At 40.6% G+C, this 19,981-nt stretch overlaps 1 protein-coding gene across 6 annotated transcripts; it reads right to left on the bottom strand.

The window, feature by feature from the left end:
* Positions 1–3,398: 3,398 nt before the first annotated feature.
* Positions 3,399–19,716, bottom strand: LOC126371699 (zinc finger protein 665). 6 transcript variants are annotated; one of them, XM_050017004.1, is made up of 17 exons: positions 19,124–19,716; positions 18,388–18,625; positions 17,438–17,736; positions 16,477–16,633; positions 15,359–15,516; positions 14,749–14,892; positions 14,242–14,429; positions 13,386–13,536; positions 12,967–13,104; positions 12,231–12,317; positions 11,657–11,777; positions 11,209–11,273; positions 10,228–10,325; positions 9,169–9,289; positions 8,360–8,617; positions 7,615–7,751; positions 3,399–7,228 (listed from the first exon to the last, which is right to left on the bottom strand). In XM_050017004.1, the coding sequence occupies exons 1-17, from the start codon at positions 19,241–19,243 to the stop codon at positions 7,108–7,110; spliced, it is 2,601 nt and encodes an 866-aa protein (XP_049872961.1). In that variant the 5' UTR covers positions 19,244–19,716; the 3' UTR covers positions 3,399–7,107. The 6 variants fall into 6 exon arrangements, with proteins under 6 accessions (XP_049872961.1, XP_049872966.1, XP_049872963.1 ...); XM_050017009.1 differs by having other exon boundaries at positions 12,967–13,074; XM_050017006.1 differs by having other exon boundaries at positions 16,477–16,630.
* Positions 19,717–19,981: the final 265 nt, after the last annotated feature.

Here is a 19,981-nt window from a genome sequence, read left to right as displayed (position 1 = left end):
TATACGAATAACATACTTGCAGAAATTAATATAAAATACACCAAGATATCGTCTTTTACTTGCGACTTCATTTTACACATCCATGCATACTTGTATGGGCAACGTACGTACTTTTACGGAGTGTAAGGGAGATGATTCAGCTCATTATTCTGAGTTAATATCAAGTGTAGTATAGAATATACAAAAGAGTATAGAATCGAAAAATATAAAAAATAATTTTGCGACTGAAACTTCCACTTGATATTAACGCAGAATTATTGTCTGAATCATTCGTTACAATGTCACTAAGACCCTGTATAGACGTGGGTATACCGTCAGTTCTTTGAATAAGAATTCTAAAAAAACCTTCCAATTCTGAATTTACCTCACAAAAGTCACAAAACCACCTGCAAAAACCAGTAGAAAAAAAATAAAAACGTCCTTTACTTTTACCGAGAACATCGTAAGGAAAGTGCCACGTCTTCACGAAAATTACCAGACGGGACCTTCGCGTGAAGTTTGTCACCGTCACGATGACGTCATCGATCATGAAATGTGCTCTCAGCACGTTTAACATGACAGGCGTAATTTAAACCCCATTAGCCTGGTCTTAAAAAAAGAAACTAAAGAGGTACTTACCTTTCAAATTTGTCCAATGATGACTTGGTTATTCTTGAGACCCGTTAAGACCCCATTAGATCGTTAAATTGTTTTTTCTATGAGATGTCAAGTGAAATTGGACGGTTTTATTAGATTGGCGCGGAACGTCAACAATAATATATTACCTGTTATGACATGGGTGTGGGATGGTTAGGAGTCCTAGTATGGCTTTGAAATAGACTAGTCTAGACGCCATCTCACTCGTGTCAGATAGAATACTGCGGGGCGGAAGGCAAGAGGGAAACCATGCCCTATATTTCAATTAAAAAGTAACGTGGAGAATGCTACACCGTCAAGAGCGTAGCTCCTAAATTAGTGATGATATGGGAATTTCTTTATCTTCAGAATTTGTAGGTCCCTGCTTATAACACTGCCTAATAACTTCGATCACTGACATACTAACGGTCTCTGTGATCCAGTTGAGCATTAGGCTCACGATCCGTCGAATCCCGGTTAGAACATATCACAAAAATCACTTTCTGATCCCTAGTTTGGAAAGAAGGATGATCTGTGTTTCGGAGGGTACGTCAAACAGTCGGTCCCGGCTACTATTTAATTAGGTAGTATCTATGCAGTCGTTACACGAGCCATGTCAATTGGCGACTCTATAGTACTTACACGAGAGAAGACTGATACTTCGGTATCATTCTTGTTATTTAAGTGCCTAAGCAATGGGCTGGTGATATACCAAGCGTTGCCGATAGTTGTTTTGCCTACCCAAACGTATCTATATTGACATCAACTCTATGACAACTACTGTCGTATAGAACGTCTAGGGTCCTGTGCCGAAGTTTTTCTTACAGCTACTTTTCCTTGGCAGCTGTATCCCCCAATCAGCGCTTATCGCTATCGACACACTCGGGTCGATTAATTGTTTCAAATATTTTTTTCTCTCAGACGACGCGACGCCCAGAGCCGACGTTCCCGCCCAACGGGGCACCCTCAAGCCTGTTGTCTTAAACTTTGTACCGGGTGAGAGCCTTCAGCGCTCCCCATTTCTCCGGCCAAGTAGTTAATGCCATCTGCGGCAAATCTACTATAAGTTCAAAAAAAAGGCTACACAGGTTGTGAGAAGCTGCAGTAGTTTTAGGTGGAAGAGACGTTCGTTATGTAAAAATTGACGATTCAAAGTTGAGAATTTGAATCGCAGGAGGACGTGAAAACGAATACAGTTGCAAATGAAATGAAAATAAAACATATTATTTCTCCCGGACTTCAATCAGTCTAAAAGCTGTTGTCATTACAGAGTTGTAATCTGAGATTGCAAATAAATGGTCTCAACGATAGACAGGCGCCATTTTTAATCCAGCCGATGCAGTTTTTGTGCCGTTCCTTGTAATGGAGTCGAGTGAAATGGATTCAATCTTATTGGACAGGTCCTTGTAGAGTCGTTTGTATACTTTGTAGAAATAAGTCTGAGATTGCAAAACTTTGTATTTCTTAAGGTTTTTCTTTTTTACCCTAGCGAGGTTCTCTCTAGAATCTTTATAATTATATGGGGACCTCTCTAGAAGTAGCATATCAGATTTAATTTGAATGAATCCTTAACCCCTATAAAAGTTTAATCATACCCCAAGGTAACTTAACTACCTATTTGGTTATTAACGGCCTCCATGGTCCAGTGGTAGAACGTTGTGCTCAAGATCCGGAGGTCCCGGGTTCGAATCCCGGTGGGGATAAATCGCAAAAATCTCTGTGATCCCTAGTTTGGTTAGGACATTGCAGGCTGATCACCTAATTGCTCAAACGTAAGATGATCCACGCTAAGCCGTTGGTCCCGGGCTACTAACCAAACACCTCCAACCTGCACCCCGAACCCGCAGTACCCGCAGTGGAGCAGCGTGGTGGAGTATGCTCCATACCCCCTCCGGTTGATTGGTAGGCAGTGGGACGTGTATAAGCTGTTTATGTTATGTTATTAAATTTCGCAGAATTTGTCAAGGCGCTCCAAGAGCCCGCCTATTTTATTTCAGTCTTGTCCCTCGAGTGTGATTTGTACTTGCCATCCTTGCTTGTTTACGGCTCAGATGATGAGTTCCCGCGATTTATACCAAATTGCTTGAGCCGTTATCTTGTATCCGCATACTGGTCGTAAACAAACCACATGGGGCGAATTTCGCCTTAGGCCAATATCAATCTGTTTCGCTCCCTTCGCGGGCGAAAACAGGGCAATCTAAAATCTGGTTGAAGGTCTACTTACTTCTACATATATTGGATTGGGCTATGGCTGCGGCCTTTGTATGTCATTGTAATGTACAAACAAAGAGCAAAAGTGCAGTCACTGAACCCAGCGAATGATTTGTAAACAGTGGTGAAATCATGAACTTTGACGGTGAATTTATGTTTCTGTAGGTGTTTTTGGTCAATTACAGAAATCACATGTAACTCTAGGAGGTCTTGAGTGCAACCAGTTACTAGTTTACAAGAAACCGATTGGACTTTTGCACCTTATCGTACATGTATGTGACCTAACCTGTAATGGGCTGGTTTTCTGCTCGCGGATTGGAAGGTCAGACAGGCGGTCGCTTCTGTAAAAAACCGGACCTGTCAAATGTTCAGGTTAGGTAAGCGGACCCTGTGAAAAACAGGATAATGCTAGAAAGATGATGATGATGTGGTGTTATTTCCAAAACAGATTTAGCAAACATCGAACAACTACCAAACAATTGAACATCGACGCTAATTATTCTTACCCTTGAGCGCAAATAATTGTTAGTTGTTGAAACAATAATGCAGATACATGAAATAACACGCAGAACTGATTATAGTATGTATATTTTCATTTAATATAAAAATTATAGATATTCACTATAATTATTTACAGATAAGTAAATGGCAAACAATGTCAAGATTCAACGTAAGTAATAAGGTAGAATTTCACATAATTAATTCATTATACTCTTCAGTCAGTTCCAACATAATACTGACTGCAGCCCGAATTTCTTTGAAATTAGGAAGCACTGTATACTGATGATGTACTATGAATATATTCTTGATAATATTATAAATAAAATCTCTTGGCTAACATAAAAAACCATCAATTGAGCTACCAAAGGTAGATAGGTATTTATTGTCAGCCGCATTCATTTGGCTTGGGCTTATTTTCACTCCCTAGTCTTCGCCCAATTAAATCGGGGGCTTTGACCAATATCCATACGACGTCTATCCACATAGATAGCATTCGCTGCATCTCAAAACCCTAGATATAATTCGCGCCACACGCGACACGGTTCCTGTGCAGAGCCTGCTGATGAACATATAGTAGGAGGGTAGCCCTAACTTCTCTTCATGATTTTTATCTTCAAAACACAAACAAAGTGATAAGTACATGATTTTTAAGAAAGGCATACATAATCAACATTGACTTTCAACTATCATAAAAACAACCATTGTTGAGAACATGCGCAGAATATATTCATAATCCAACATCGCTTTTGCAATTTAACACAAATAAAACCCAGCCATTCTGGACTCTGAGGGCCATTTTTACCATAAGTGCTGATAAATATCTGATAGGCTATCTAGAACTTATCTGACAGGCTATCAGACTTTTACCAGCATATGGTGTAACAGCTTCCGTTACATGCTGCTAGCAAATCACGCGATGCGATTAATGAACCAATAGACTTAAGTTTATTTATCGGGTAGACAATAGTTGACACATTTATCGCATCGCGCGCGACACGCGAGCACCATGTTACGGGGGCTGACCCAAATAAAACTAAAATGTCTTCCGGAGTTAACAGACGTTCCCCCTATCACAGACTAGATACACAACGAATCCAGAAGATGCCCCGCACTTTGTTGACCAGTCGTCCGACTCAAGTGAATGCTAACGCTTGGAAGTATGAAGGATATTATACTAATGTAATTGACTTTGTTACTTTGCTTTTAAGATAGCTGGTATAATATAAAACTGTCTTACACCCATATTCCAAGAAGTTAACACCATCCTGGATTCCGGCCTCAGTTGAGGAACTCTTCTCAAAATCGACATTCTTAGACGTCATCTAAAATTCACCTCGAGTTCACTCCAGTGAGATTGAGTAGAGGCATGCCGTCATTATATTCGTATTATTTTGTTGGCAGTATATGCTCGACTCAAGTCCTCGAATCAAGAACGTAAATGTCCATTTAAAATACGGTTCGTGTGGATGGAGTTTCGAATTATCATCTTAGAATACGAATGTTAGTCTTCAACTGCCTCAGTAGCTTCATGCTGTATTTAATATGTAGATAGGACAGTTTTTAAGATACAAGCTAGAAAAATGGCCAACAATACGCTCTGATAGATAAAGTCAGATCTAATAAAACAACATGCAAATTGATTGCACACAAGACCTGCCATTTACAGGAAAATATGTACTTACTGAAACTTATTCGAATACGGCTAAAATAACGTGACAACTTAAATGCGTACTACAGAGAGATTGTACAATTCCTTTTATAATTACAAAACTTTCAGTGCCGTTACAAAACTTGATATGTACAATTTAGCCCTAGAATACTACCTACAGTTCTCTTAAAACTATACTAATGTACACTGAAAACTAGCGGGTATGTCTTTTTACAAATCATTCATTCGACGCCACATCCATAATGTTCTAAATTTTAGAACATTTCCTCTAAATACTATCTATATTACACAATTTAGATTTAAATTTCATTTTATTGCCGATATTTAAGTAGTCCAATTGTATACAAAGTAAAAACCTATTTTATTGTAAGCCTGTCAAGTTCATTGAGTCTATTTAAAATAAAGCTCTTCAATCTATTGGTATGAATCGAATGGCGAATATCATGCAGTTTTTGGCCCATTTATCGTCATATTTACAAATTACAAATACGTCTTCAAAACTATATCAGTTTTGAAAAACGCGGGTACAACTGTCTGCACATTCAACATCGTTAAAAAAGTTTAGTAAATTTAGTTTATTGCTTTTATTTTCCATTCAAGGCGACGAAACTGGAAAATGTTGTAGACGGCGCAAACACCATTTACCCGTCTGCCAACATTCTCCGAACAATGTTAAAAGCTGCCAAAGAAATAACTATTAATCTGTCGATTTACATCAAAACTTTGTATAAAATCAATGTCTAGTGTAGGAAGCTAAACATTCCGCTACGCTAAGGCTAGTTAATTTATTGTATTTATGTCATTTGGTTGGCGTCAACTGTAAAGTCGACGGCAGGTTATGTCTGCATGCTACAGGCAATGTTGAGCCGCGTACGGACAGCGCGTATTACCAATATACCGTACTCATTACGTTATACCTTATTCTTACTCGCGTACACTCTTAGAGAAAGCGCGCCGCGCGAGCCTACGCACAATAAAAGTCCCGACTAATAAAATTTAATTCAACAAATATAGGCTTTAAGTCGTGCGTTGCGATATAGTTTACATTTACAACATGAAATAGCAGACAGCTCGGTGTCAGCAAGCTTCCCGCCATCAGACTGCTCGGCAGTTGACCGCCAGCAGTTGTTTTAGTTTAGGCACACTCCGGACACTTAAAAAAACCTCGTTTTACACAGACATATTGATGTTATCCTACACGCACTTCTGTATGTGTCGTCTGACGTCCGTACGATTGAAGAGTAAAGAAAGTGTTGGGGAGCGGAGAGTTGCCGTTCTATACGTAGTTATTATTCCTTTCTGTGGTTTAGGACGGTGTTGGGAGGGAGCAGTATTGAAGCAGTCGTTTCAACTTCACGTTCGCGACTATCCGTACAGAAGCTGTACGCGCGGACTCAGGAACGCGCTATCCGTACACAACTTTATAGAACACGGTCATGCGAGGTCTATGAAACTTTTAAAATGTAAATGAACTGGGCTCGCATCTGTTTCACTTTAAAAACGGCACACTGGCGTTCCTTGTTCCTTTGGCAGCGAATTCCTTAATTTATTTCAGTGATTTACCCTTTATACTTTTCTTTTTCTATAGCTTTGGAATTTCACGACATAACTTTTTAAGTGTGTAACATCTTTCTATTTACAGTCAATGTTCTTTTCACTTCACTATTCAAATTTCCAATTTCAAACAAAAACCCGATCCGTCCGAATACGGGACGCAATAGATGCGTCCCCACGTTCAAAGGGTAAAAGAGTTATCAGGAACTTTAGTTATAACACCTACAAATCAACTAGACGCCTTGCTAGTATGCACCGAACTTCACTACAAACTTCTAGTTGAATCGGTTGGGTTATAGTTTAACACTTTCAGGGACACAGACCGCGGGTCATTGACCTTTCATCCATAGAAGTATTACTGCGTTTTGTTCTTTCCATATATTTTAGATTTAGAACCAACTCTCGGCACAAACGCAAATCTTGTATGGAGATGGACGTTCTGTTTTACGTAGTATATTAGTTACTCCACGGTTTGACACTTGGAATCAGGACGTCGCCGTTCGTCCATGAAAGTGTTAAGGTCACTTCCGGAGCCAGACGAGCGGAGGTTCATCGTCTCAGTCCATGGGTTGCACCTGTACCACGGAGTTGGGCGGCGGGATCGATATCTCGTACTTGATAAGCCCCGTGCCGCGCCCCGTCGATAGTACTAAACCTCCCATTTCTTTTACGTCGCCACTGTAAAAAAAAGTAAAATGTTAAAAACATGGCATAGCATCACGCCTATATTCTCGATGGTGTAGAGATGTAAAACATATTTAATATTGGTGATATTTAAAAAAATAAATACGAAAACATCACAATGTAAAAGTTCTATTTGAATGAATAAATGTTTATTTCGGATTTGGATCCATAGGTTCAAAAGAATTTAATGTTAATGTTAGTAAGTAATACATAAGAAACAAACAGTTAGCGGTAGGTGGGTCGTTTCCGAATGTTTTTACAGATGTTGTTCGGGTTGATATAAGAGCGTGACATAACACACGCGAAGCAGTGGCGTGAGTTTATGTATTGTTTTGTTGAGTGGTTTAGTAGTGTGTGGTGTAACGGTGTGTGGTACTCACGCGTTGTGGTGCCGCTGCTTGTGCAGCGCCAGCTTGTTGTCGCGCGGCACGATGTGCAGCTGCGAGGGCAGCAGCGCGCGCCGCACGCCGCCCACCACGATCTGGTTGCCGATCACCTGCCCCGACCGGTTGGTCACCTGCGGACAGGCAATACTCAATAATATAATATACAAATCGACACACTTCACTGCAAACCAATTGGATCGGTGCCCAGCCCGGCACCATACGGCAATGGTGCTAATTCCTGTAAACACCATCTAATTTTTATTTTAAGTTATATCTGTCATTTTCTTATCCGTCGAAAAGGAAAGGGACGGGTAATCGACAAGCATAAAATTTATGAAACATACGTCAATTTTAAGCACAAATCTAAAACAACCGTCTAAACATTTTACATTGGCCAATAACCCGACAGAATTATGTTGACAGCACACGTCAAACGGTTTGCATACCAGCGAGATACCTTTTTGATGCGCCCGGGTTATTCATTTACTCATTCCTCCAAAAATTAAGAGCTGTCAATCATCCGTCCCTTTCTTTTTCGGCGGATAAGAGTATGACAAGTATAACTTAAAGTAAAATTAGGAGGTGTCTGCAGGAATCGGGGCCATCTAGCTAGATTTGATTTGAGTTGTTGTTACATTCACTCATTTTAAAATTAACAGCTGCCAATTACCCCTTCCCTTCCTTTACAATGGATAAGTGACTAGGCTAATAAAAAATCACAACCCTAACTCCAACTTACCACTTGTATATGCGTAGGTTGTTGATGATCATCGTCCAACTGCAGCGTGTTCTGATGTTGCACCGTGTGTTGCACTTGTTGCACTTGCTGCACCTGTTGCACTTGTTGCACTTGTTGTTGCACTTGCTGCGCCTGCTGTTGCGCGGCTTGTTGCGCCTGTTGTTGTGCTTGTTGTTGCGCCTGTTGTTGTGCTTGTTGTTGCGCGGCCTGTTGCGCCTGTTGTTGCGCTTGTTGGTTCGCTTGCTGTTGTGATTGAGACTGGAAGGGAGAAATAAAGATTGTAACTCACCAGTAGAAGAAAAGAGACTCAAGCTACTAGACTAGTCTACTACACATTAGGTCGTATGTTTAGAGTCGCCGGTTTAGAGTACTCTTGATCTGGCCTTTCTTTGAAACATCCTGGATCTGATCGCAGTATGTACAACTAGGCCTTCGTCTTCCAATTTTACCACTTACACCCGCATCATGAATCTTTTTTAAGAGGGTACTGACAATAACACTGAATTCATCTACAAAAGCAAAAGGTTTCACTGACTGACTCACTCATCACGAAATATCAGAAATTACAAGTGCTAGGCGTCTTAAATTTTGTCTGGGGGTTCTTTAAGGACGTAGGTGCTCACTAAGACGGAATTTTGCGAAATTCAACCCCTAAGGGGGTAAAAGTTGGTATGAATATTATGAATTTGCGCGGACAGCTAGTTCATTATATTTTTTTATGTTAGTCGCTGTCTATTGTAACAAGAGTGTACTGACTATGCAAAGAGTGTACCGACTATGCGATATCACTGAATCAGTGTAAAACTTACATTTCTGGGCGGCAAGTCCATATGTTGCCTCTGATGCAGCATGAGGTGGTTCTTCTGGAAGAACGCCTTCCCGCACTGGTCACAGATGTGCGTGCGAAGCGTGCAGCTGCCGTCTGGGTGCCTGCAATGTATTTTTTTACTTATTGTCTTTGAACTCCTGTTCCATTCTTGTATCAATGGCCACTAACAGAAAGAAAGGTAACTTGCAGCCACTTTTGACTATAACCCTTAGATTCTCACAGAAAACAATTGTTCTTGATAATCCTAACCTGATATTTCTAAAGGTCAAAGTTGGCGTTATTTATATCATCTATTAACTATAATCAGAAATCAGAATCATTTATTCAAAGTAATTATTATGGATAAACTTGTTGAAGGTCAATGATCTATTTAAAGTCAAGGTGAATAATGCTTTGATTAGGGCTTAAGTGTCTTAGTATTAGGACAGTTGGTTCGACCATTATAGATACGGCTCACCACTTATCATCACTTTTCACGTTAGTCTGACAGTAAACTCGGTGAGGTGCGGCTGACTACCAAACCTAATTAAGATATAGTCATGAGCTTATGTTATTGTAGATTTGCCGCAAATGGCATTTACTGCTTGGTCAATGTCTCGTGAAGATTGCAAAACCTATGAAACCTTACCAACCTAAACCTCATTAAATGTAGATTGATTAGTTCGAATTCTGAGGCCCTCTTTCGTGATAGCCTTGTACTTCGTCTATCTTCAGGTGGTGAGGTCAATTATCCCTGGTGTCAGGGTTATTATTGAGCCGCCAAAGGCCTCTGACATGGCTGATGTAACGACTACTTGCTCACATCAGCCTTGTACTGACAAAGCGTGACCTAAATCGTATGTTACGTAGACTTACATAGTTTGAATTCGTGCTTAGATAATTGATATCACGTGGTTTCCAGTACTTGTGCCTGGTTAATGGCAATAGGCTATTACATGGGATTTAATCCTAGCTGACGTGGTGTGGATGTACTATACACATCTGCATACCCCTTCGGGAATACAGCTGTGATGCTATGTTATGTTTGAGAGATCTCTACCTTCTGTGATGTGCTAGCAATCCATGTTTGGCGGCGAATCCTTTCCCACAGTCTACGCAGAAATGTATCTTCGGCCGCGGCGGTGTTATGTGGTGATTCTGAAAATATGAACATTATGACATCAAGACATCATCATCTTTATATTTAATCATAATGATCATCATTAACATCAACAGCCTCCGTGGTCTAGTGGTTAGAGCGTTAGGCTCACGATCTGGAGGTCCGGGTTCGATTTCCGATGGGGACATTGTCGAAATCACTTTGTGAGACTGTCCTTTGTTTGGTAAGGACTTTTCAGACTTGAATCACCTGATTGTCCGAAAAAGTAAGATTCCGTGCTTCGGAGGGCACGTTAAGCCGTTGGTCCCGGCTATTAGCCGTAAAAACACCTCCACCAACCCGCAATGGAGCAGCGTGGTGGAGTATGCTCCATACCCCCTCCGGTTGATTGAGGGGAGGCCTGTGCCCAGCAGTGGGACGTATATAGGCAGTTTATGTAACATCAAAGTATTTTTCCCTAAAAAAGCAGCATGGAGAATGCTACACCGACAAGAGCGTGGTTCTTAAATGAATGATCATTATGACATCTAAGCTAGTTTCTGTACATCTATATAGATACCTTTTACACAAAAAGGGTACAATTTTGCCACATGATATTTAGTTGGGAGTAGTATTTTCGTTCGAAAAAATACTAAAATGTTGTACAAGCATTTCAATAATACTGCGTATGGAACGGTTACACTCCGCCCCGCGGCAATTCGTATCGGGCGCCGAGCTAGAATTACCTCACCCCCTCTGGTTCTTACGTTAGTCTAAATGGCTGTAAGCTGCTAAGGAGTAAGGAAGCGCGCGCACTGTCTGTCTTGCTCGCACTTACGGTATCCGGTTGTAGAAGTCGACTGAAGGATTGAGTACAACACTTTGGATAACTTGGCCTTCCGATAACTGAGGGCTTAGAGTTTTGAAACATCAGGTACTCACCGTAGCTATCACTTGCGTGTGAACAACATTGTTGGGGTTGGACGATATTATCTGGATCGGTTGGTCTGCAACAATATACCGAATACCATCATAAGTACACCTGAATACAACCATACTACGGTTTATTATAGAATATTAAATCTTATTGAAAGTTCAGTGATAAAACCACTGGGTGTTAGTGACAACGTACGGAATACTGAAGGGGGTGATTCAGCTCATGATTTCGTAGTAATATCAAGTGGAATTTGCCGCCCTAAATTCATTATTTTCAACTTTTTAAAATTTTCAATTCTATGCCTTTGCGATGGAAAATTCCACTTGATATTAAGTCAAAGTCACGAGTTGAAGCAGCCCTCGGTACTCGTTGCGACGTCGTACATGGGATTGACAATAAAAATGTGAAACAGTTCACACGGATTATATTATAGTAGTGTGTGGTGGTACTGACTGTGCGTGGCGTGGTGCGCGGCGGCCACGAGGCCGGGCTGCAGCGCCGCCGTCAGCGCGCACAGGTCCGTCACGCACGTGCGGTCGCCCGCGTGCAGCCGCACGTGCAGCGACAGCGCCTCCTGCGGGACACATGACACAACGGAACATTACATAACGGCACTTAGCATGACGAAACATAGCATAGCAAGACGGATCATAGCATGGCGGAACATAACGTAACATGGCGGAACATAGCATAGCATGGAGGAACATAACACAACGGACCATAACGTGACGGAAACACATTCTATTGTAATACACTGCCGTGCAGCCGTTTCGGCATTATTTATAATTCTATTGTTAATAACTAACTACCACTTAACAATATGTAATTATGTATTTTTTACCGAATAAATATTATCTTTCTTTTTTCTTTTCACTGGCATAAGCGTTTTTTGCCAGAGGTAGATTTAGTGTTCTTACTGCTTACACCGTATTCCATCGAGTCACAGACGGAAAACTAGTACACCTATATTTTGCTTTTGAAACTATAATTATCTATAATATCACTATATGTGCATATACAAACATACCTTGGTATTGAAACAGGAGCCACACTCCGGACACGCGTAACCAGGCGTCGTTTTCTCCGTTACTATTTGACCATCTGCTCCTATCACCTAACACAACAACAATATTGTAAGTTAATACATTTATCATTTCAATACAGCCACGGTGTTTTAGTGGTTAAACCGCCTCGACAATGGTGCTAATTCCTGTAAATACCATCTAATTTTATTTTAGGTTATATCTGTCATTTTCTTATCCGCCGAAAAGGAAAGGGACGGGTAATCGACAAGCATAAAATTTATGGAACACACGTCAATTTTAAGCACAAATCTAAAACAACCGTCTAAAAATTCGCCCGGGTTATTCATTTATTTACGCATTCTTCCTAAAATTAAGAGCTGTCAATCATCCGTCCCTTTCCTTTTCGGCGGATAAGAAAATGACAGGTATAACTTAAAGTAAAATTAAGAGATGTCTGCAGGAATCGGGGCCAGTGTTGTCCAATATCACTTTGTGGGAGAGTCCGTTGTTTGGCTAGGACATTGCTGCATAAGTTGAATCACCCGATTGATTGGAAAAGTAAGATAATTCTGCACGTTAAGCTGTTAGTCCTAGGCTACTAGCCCAAACGCATCCACCAACCCGCAGTGGAGCAGCGTGGAAAAGTTTGCTCCATACCCCCTCCGACTGATTGAGGGGAGGCATGTGCCCAGCAGTGGGACGTATATAGGGTGTTTATGTTATGTTATCTCAATATACCTGTACAATTTGAGGTTTAAACTCATCGGTCTTTATGACCGTTTGTTGGACTTGCTGCTGTGCTTGTTGCTGCGCCTGTTGCGCGGCTTGTTGCGCTTGCTGTTGCGCCTGTTGTTGTTGTTGCGCCTGCTGTTGCGCCTAAAATTAAATAAACAATATTATATTAAACCAAAGTCAGGAAATACACGAGTAGAACACGTCAAAACATAGGTGGTCCTAGCTACTAGCTTCAGAACACTTTCACCAAACCTGCATGAAACAGCGTGGTGGAGTATGCCACTCCGGTCGATGGAGGGGAGCCTGTGCCCAGAAGTGAGGGTGCATATTTTATTACGTTACTCTAGAACGCGTTCATTACATAAGCTCACGACTACGTACCAATTGGGGTAGCTATAGATTATTATTTAGGTATAACTAACCTGTTGTTGCGCCTGTTGTTGTTGCTGTGTCTGTTGCTGCGTCGACGACTGGCAGTGTCGCGTTAGTTTGTAGTGTTGTTGAAGTTCCTCTTTGCATTTGAACGCTTCGCCGCATTCCAAGCACGCAACTAAGCCGTCTCCTATGTGTATTCTGGAAAGAATCAAAGAAACACGATTATACGTAAATTTCCATAGCAACTTTAATATTCATCAGAATTATTTAAGTACTCAAAGCTTCCTTCTCTTTTATTTGAACTTCTTTTTAGTCGTGCACGAAAGGTTCTGTGACGTTAAACTCATATATGTAACTTTACCAACTAGTACATCATCATAGTGTGCCAATAAACTGTATTGAATATTGATATTGTTATTAGTCACGCATATGTTGATACAAGACTTCGTATACCAAGAGGCGTCAAAAGGGCAACTAGTCCGGGAGGACGGACTTAACTCAAAACACCCCGGACATTCCATACAAAATTTTCCCTCTTACCGTGAACCGCCTAACGCGTGAGTGAGAGCGAGACACAGTCCACGCGCTCTCCTTACTTAACGGCTTACTGCCGTGTCAGACTAAAGACAGAGGGGGTGAGATCGGTACCCGATACTAATTGGCGCGGGGCGGAGAGTTATCGTTCTATACATGTACATATGCTCAACGTACACCTATTTGTATCGCCTCTATGTATTTGTGTTGTTTTTAGGCCCCCTAATTGTACTGTTGTTATTTGTTTCATAAATGTTTGTGTGCAATAAAGTATATTTGAGTCGAAGGCAACGGTTAGCCAACCTTTGCCATCTTCCTCTCCGATGCTTGCCTTGTGTCAGTCCACGGTGGTCAGGCGTCAATACTCACTTGAGATGCGCGACGAGCGTTCGTTTCTGCAGGAACTCCTTCCCGCAGACGGGGCAGGCGTGCGGCACGCGGCCATGCACGCGGCCGTGGTTCACGAGCTGAAACTTGCGCGCGAACGCCACGCCGCAGTCCGGGCACACGAACGGTGACAGCGAGCCGTGGAAGCGGCTGTGCATCACTAGGTGCTCCTAGAATTAAACAACAGATTGGGGTCAATCCTTTTGCTGAAACTGAAATTTCAAGGGAGCAGCAAGTTTGTCTTACTCTTACGACTGTATCCCTGAGGGGCAGGCAGATGTGTATAGAATATACACCCACTCCTCGCTATGTTAAAATCCCATGTAATAGGGAGCGAGCATATTGCCTGGACACCACCTGGACAAAACTTGAAACTGCCGGGATTCGAACGCTACAATGTGAGTCACGCGCTCTCCAAACAAGGCTATCACGGGTTAGATGTTCCCTCATTTCTTAGCTTCTTGTGTATTGGTATTGGAATATACTAACCTTCTGCGCGAAACTCTCCCCGCAGTCGCTGCAGACGTAAGGCCGCTCCCCAGCGTGGTACTTGCTGTGCGTCACTAGATGGCGCTTCAGCGGAAAACCGCGTCCACACTCGCCGCACACGAACGGGCGGTCGCGGCTATGGACCTGCAGGCACGTTATTCATATCATAAATATAATAACATAAATAGGCTATTCATGTCTCACTGCTAGGCATACGCTGCAATATAGATCTTACAACACACACTAAAGATGATGATATATGATGGCGTAGACTGGAACATTCACATAACAGTGAATTTCACTAAGTTTGTTCCCAAAATGTCTCCAACTTCTGATAAGACTAGACAAATTCGGAGAAAAAAAAGAAAATAATCAAATAATAAGATCCTTTCACCAACTTTTAACTGGAAGAGACGGTCGTAATTATTATATTGTGGATAGTAAAAATAATTATTATCCATTTCAGCTATTGCTTTGTAAACATTATAATCAATCGGACCGGGAGAGATTGAAGGGCTTGTGCCCAGCCGTTGCGACTTATATAGGCTGTTTGTGATCATTATAATGTAGATGGCAAACCAAAGCTGACCCTCCTTGTTTATGAACTCACCCTCGAATGCGTAACCAGATGATGTTTGAGCGTGAACGCCATCTTGCACTCGTGGCAGCGGTAAGGCCGGTCGGCGGAGTGCAGCAACAGATGCGTGTTGAGGCAGTGCTTGCGAGCGAATGCCTTACCGCAGTGCGCGCAGACGTGCGGTCTCTCCCCTGCAATATTCATGAAAAGTATCAGCAAAGTCGGTTGCTTGATAATAAATAAAAATTGAACGTTGAACAAAGGCATCAAGGGCGGTCACCAATTTTTCGCTGTGTTACATTACGCCGCGAACAGACTGGTAAACCGTAACATAGCGATGTGGAGAGTTACCGATCTATACGCAGTATCATTCTACAGTATTGCTCAACTTTACGATCTCTACCACGAACGGGTGTTCCAGAATACCAGGCATGTTCAACGATGACCCGTAACCTGTAGTTATAACGAACATAATAGCAGTTGCAGGCCGTCTTTCATTATAAAGTGTGACAGTATAACTGGTGCACACGCAACGCGCTAAGACACATTACCCGCGATCATTCACGCTAATGCCTAAACGTCGTGCGTGACTGATTTCCACGGCTGAGCATCGTCATTTCAATGCTTATCAAATATATCAAAAGTACAATTTCTTTTCATAGTAAGTGGAATACCGTGGTCTCTGTCTCTGCCTGCCCTTCGCGGGTAAAGGCGTAAAAGAAATTTGAAAAATAAATAAAAAAGCAATAGTGACTAGGTAGACATAATATAATTATGTTACTTACTTACTATGTACCACTTTACCTGTTTTTGGGACTGGCAATAAATAAATAATGAAATGAAATATTATGATAATTTGACTGACTTGGAGGAGACCTTTGTCAATAAGCAAATACAGTTTCGAGGAAACAAATTAAATTTATAAATGACAAAAAAAGTAAAAATGTCTGAAATAAAAGCTATTTTATTATTATTTTCTTTTCAATATACCATTTCTTTATTATTATCTTTTTTATGTACGCCTGCATGCAGGCCGAACACATGACAACATTGTTATTTGAATTATTTAATCACTTTTTTTGTGTTCTAAGTGTTCTCGCAAATAAATTGATTTGATTTGATTTGATTTGAAGGATGACAGAATGACTTACCAGTGTGCACCCTCGCGTGTGTAGTGAGGTGATGTTTGAGCAGGAAGGACTTGCCGCACTCGTCACACGAATAGGGCCGCTCCTTGACGGCCGCCGGCGGCGCTGTCGTCATCACTGTGTTTGTGTTCATCAACTCTGTCTGTGAGTACACCGCCTGCTGATAACCACGCAAAGATAACATAAGCTGACGACTATATCCCAATAGTATACTTTCCAACTAGTCAAATCAGTTACTTTCTACTAAACGTCAAACACGAACTCACTATGGAATTTGTATGAAAAAGCACACTGTGACGTCATAGAAAAACGTGACAAAATGTCGCACTTATCACGTCTTTTTTTTTAAAGTTCATAAGTAAAATATAAAAAAGAAAATATTTTAGGTCAGTTTCGATGTCTTCATTTAGTAATCAGAATTTCATAATTTATCTTTGACCTAGGACACTATCCAATTGGGGTAGTCAAAGGTACACCCATCGCAAGATGAACTAAGTACCCACACTTCACCGAGCTTTCTGTTATACCAAGATAAGGAATACAAAAAGGGCAAAGGTTACAAATGGTTTTTTTTCAGTCGCAAGTCTAATCAGACTTGATGCATGGTCATTATTCTGGTGGACGTAAAGTACGTAAATACCAAAATAAGTGCAGTGAGCTTTAGCTCACATTACTAATTCAAAGTAAATAATCCTGTATATCATTGTGAAGATTGCTTTACTATGTGCCAATTAGCTATTATCTCTGAAAGTTATATAGTATAATGTCGCCTTATAGTGAAAATCAAGAAAGCGCCGGTTTGAAATATCACATTCTGATGTGACTTTCTTCAACAAAACCGTATTTCTTTCAATTCATTTTGATATGGGTAGAAGTTGAGGTTATTTTAACAAAAATCACATTAGAATCTGATTTTCCTAAAAGGCACTTAAGTGGTTTTGAGTATAAGGCAATGATAACTTACCTTTGGTGAACTATTAGCAGTCCCTGGTTCCTGTTTCGTATGCATTAGCTGATGATGTTGCTGCTGGTGGCCAGTTGTTGTCTGTATAGTCTCCACTTGAGCCTGCTGTGAGGTCGCCTCTGCCAAGCTCTTGAGACCGCCATTCAGAAGCGTATGGTTCAACTGAGATGCATCTATCACTGGGGTTGCTATGCCCTGAGCTTGTAGCGCCCTCTTCATCAATATCTCATTGCATTCTTCGGCTGTCAGTTGAATCGGACCAATCGGGGTCATGAACGGCTTGGCTGCTAGATTCACTGCTGTAAATGATAATTACATTAGAACATTTCTGAGCTTCTAGAAGGGAATAGGTTGTCTAACATAGTAAAAAATTACTAGATAGAGGAGAGAAGATAGTCAATCCCTAGTCATCTATCAACTTGTAGATAGTTTGGTGCTGTGCTCTGTTGGGCACCCCAACAAACATCCTTTGGCGGCAGGACACCATCACCTCCTCGTTTGTGACCCCGAAACTCGGCGCCAAAGAACGCATTTTCTTAAGAAGTAAATGCTCAGTTCAACCTAATTTCTAGGTTAGAGTCATGTATGCTGATTGTAAATTAAAATTTATTCACATAGAAACCCCAGATGTGGAGTCCAACTGATATTGTTGAACTTACAATAATTAAATATTCATTTATGAAAATATCTAGAACCACAGAACATTCAACTTGGGACTATAGTTATTTATAGTTTCTGCCTTTTGTCCTATTTTGTATGTACATAAAACAAACAGCCTATAAGTTAGCGAAAGGCTGGTGACCCTACCATAAACTATTGGAATTAACAGTACCAAAAGTTGTCCAATTTGCCCAAAACAAAGAACACTGAAGGAAAGGGAAGTAAGATATTACCCATGAGTGGGCTACAGTAGGTTAAAATAGTAATACAGTGAAAAACAAAAACCTTACACTCACTATTAATAGTGGCAGTCTGATTCTGCTGTACAACTCTGCTTATCGTATGAGCAGGGGCTTCGTTGACAACAAACATAGCCCTTCTTGCTGTTACTGGGGTTCCCGTTGTGACAACTCTCGTCACTTGAGCGGTCCCCGATGTATTTGACACTGCCACAGCCACAGTACCAACTTTCTCTTGGACTTGCGGACACTTGTGTGACATAACAGTGAGTGTCGTCTCTGGAGACACCTGAAAGCATAATATATGTTTATAATCTATTATATATTATTGTACAGGAAGGAAGTATGTACAACTGATACAACTGATAGTGGCTTGTATTTATATAGTTGTCACTTCTAGCTATTGTTTGTTTAGGTGATTTTTATATTTGTATTGAACATGATTAAAATAAATATGTACTTCCCATTTTAGGGTATTTTACTAAATTCTAGATAATTTTGAAACGTAAAGGTAATCACAGAAAAAAATAAACTTATGTTTTATTACATAAGTTAAGAACAATAAGTCTCTGGTATTACTTAGAATAATTCTAAGTGAGACTTACCAAATTTAGCCTGCATGATGCTCATACAAATGATCTTGATATTAACAATATAAATAATGAAAAAAGTTCTCATGCTTGTTAACAATTTCTAAGGAACTACTATGGAAATTAAGTAAATACCTAATGGAATGTATTCTATGAAATAAGGGTAATAAATGGTTTAAATTCAAAGATGGACTTACCGTGTTCCCCAGGGTGTAGCTGAGGCTACTCGGAGTCTCCACCTCGCCCTTGGTGAGCTCCCCGGAACTCGTGAACCACGAATAGCCGAAGCCCGAGACATTGCTCGTTGGCATACACATTTTTACCACTAAAATATCTAAACTACATCAAATAACTAACCAACCAACACAAATACCACTATTTTGATAGTAAACACGAGTCATGACAGTTTTACCAATATGAACATGTATGTACGCTTTCACAACTACTAACGCACAATGCAGCCGACGGCCAACTCGCCGACTACACAAACATTTCGATGTAAATCGACAGAATTAGTGTCCCGCGCCTGTTGAAATCGATCTCACAAAGAGAAATCCTCTTAAATTGGACTAATCAACTCAATATAAAAGGCGGCATACCACAACGACGCTACTGGGCACATAGACACACTCAAAATTTCCGGCTTGAGGTACGTTACGTAACCTATTGGACTTAACCTTACGCTTCATAATGTCTCACAAATAACAATCAACAATGAAATTTTCTAAAAAGTTAATTAGATTTTTCACTTTCATGAAAACAATAATTCTATCGCACACACAAAAAACCGGACGCCATTTTATTGTTTATGGCTAATTTACTTTTTAAATGTCTCAAAATTAATTATAAACTTTGGCATGTTTTATTTTACACCAAAAAAAAATATTTCTCATCAATTTTATAATCGAAAAATTATTGGCAGCACCATATAAATCTAAATCATGTGAAAATATAATTAATAAATTAGAAAATAAAATTGTGCAACTAAAAACCGATAAACCGTAAATCGTTTTTTGTAGCACAACCCTAGCCATTGTTACTCTGCTTTCTATGGT

Source organism: Pectinophora gossypiella, chromosome 13 (assembly GCF_024362695.1).
Source record: "Pectinophora gossypiella chromosome 13, ilPecGoss1.1, whole genome shotgun sequence".
Classification (NCBI taxonomy): Eukaryota; Metazoa; Arthropoda; class Insecta; order Lepidoptera; family Gelechiidae; genus Pectinophora; species Pectinophora gossypiella.
Note: the sequence above shows the minus strand (reverse complement) of the source record. Positions and strands in the feature narration are given on the sequence as shown.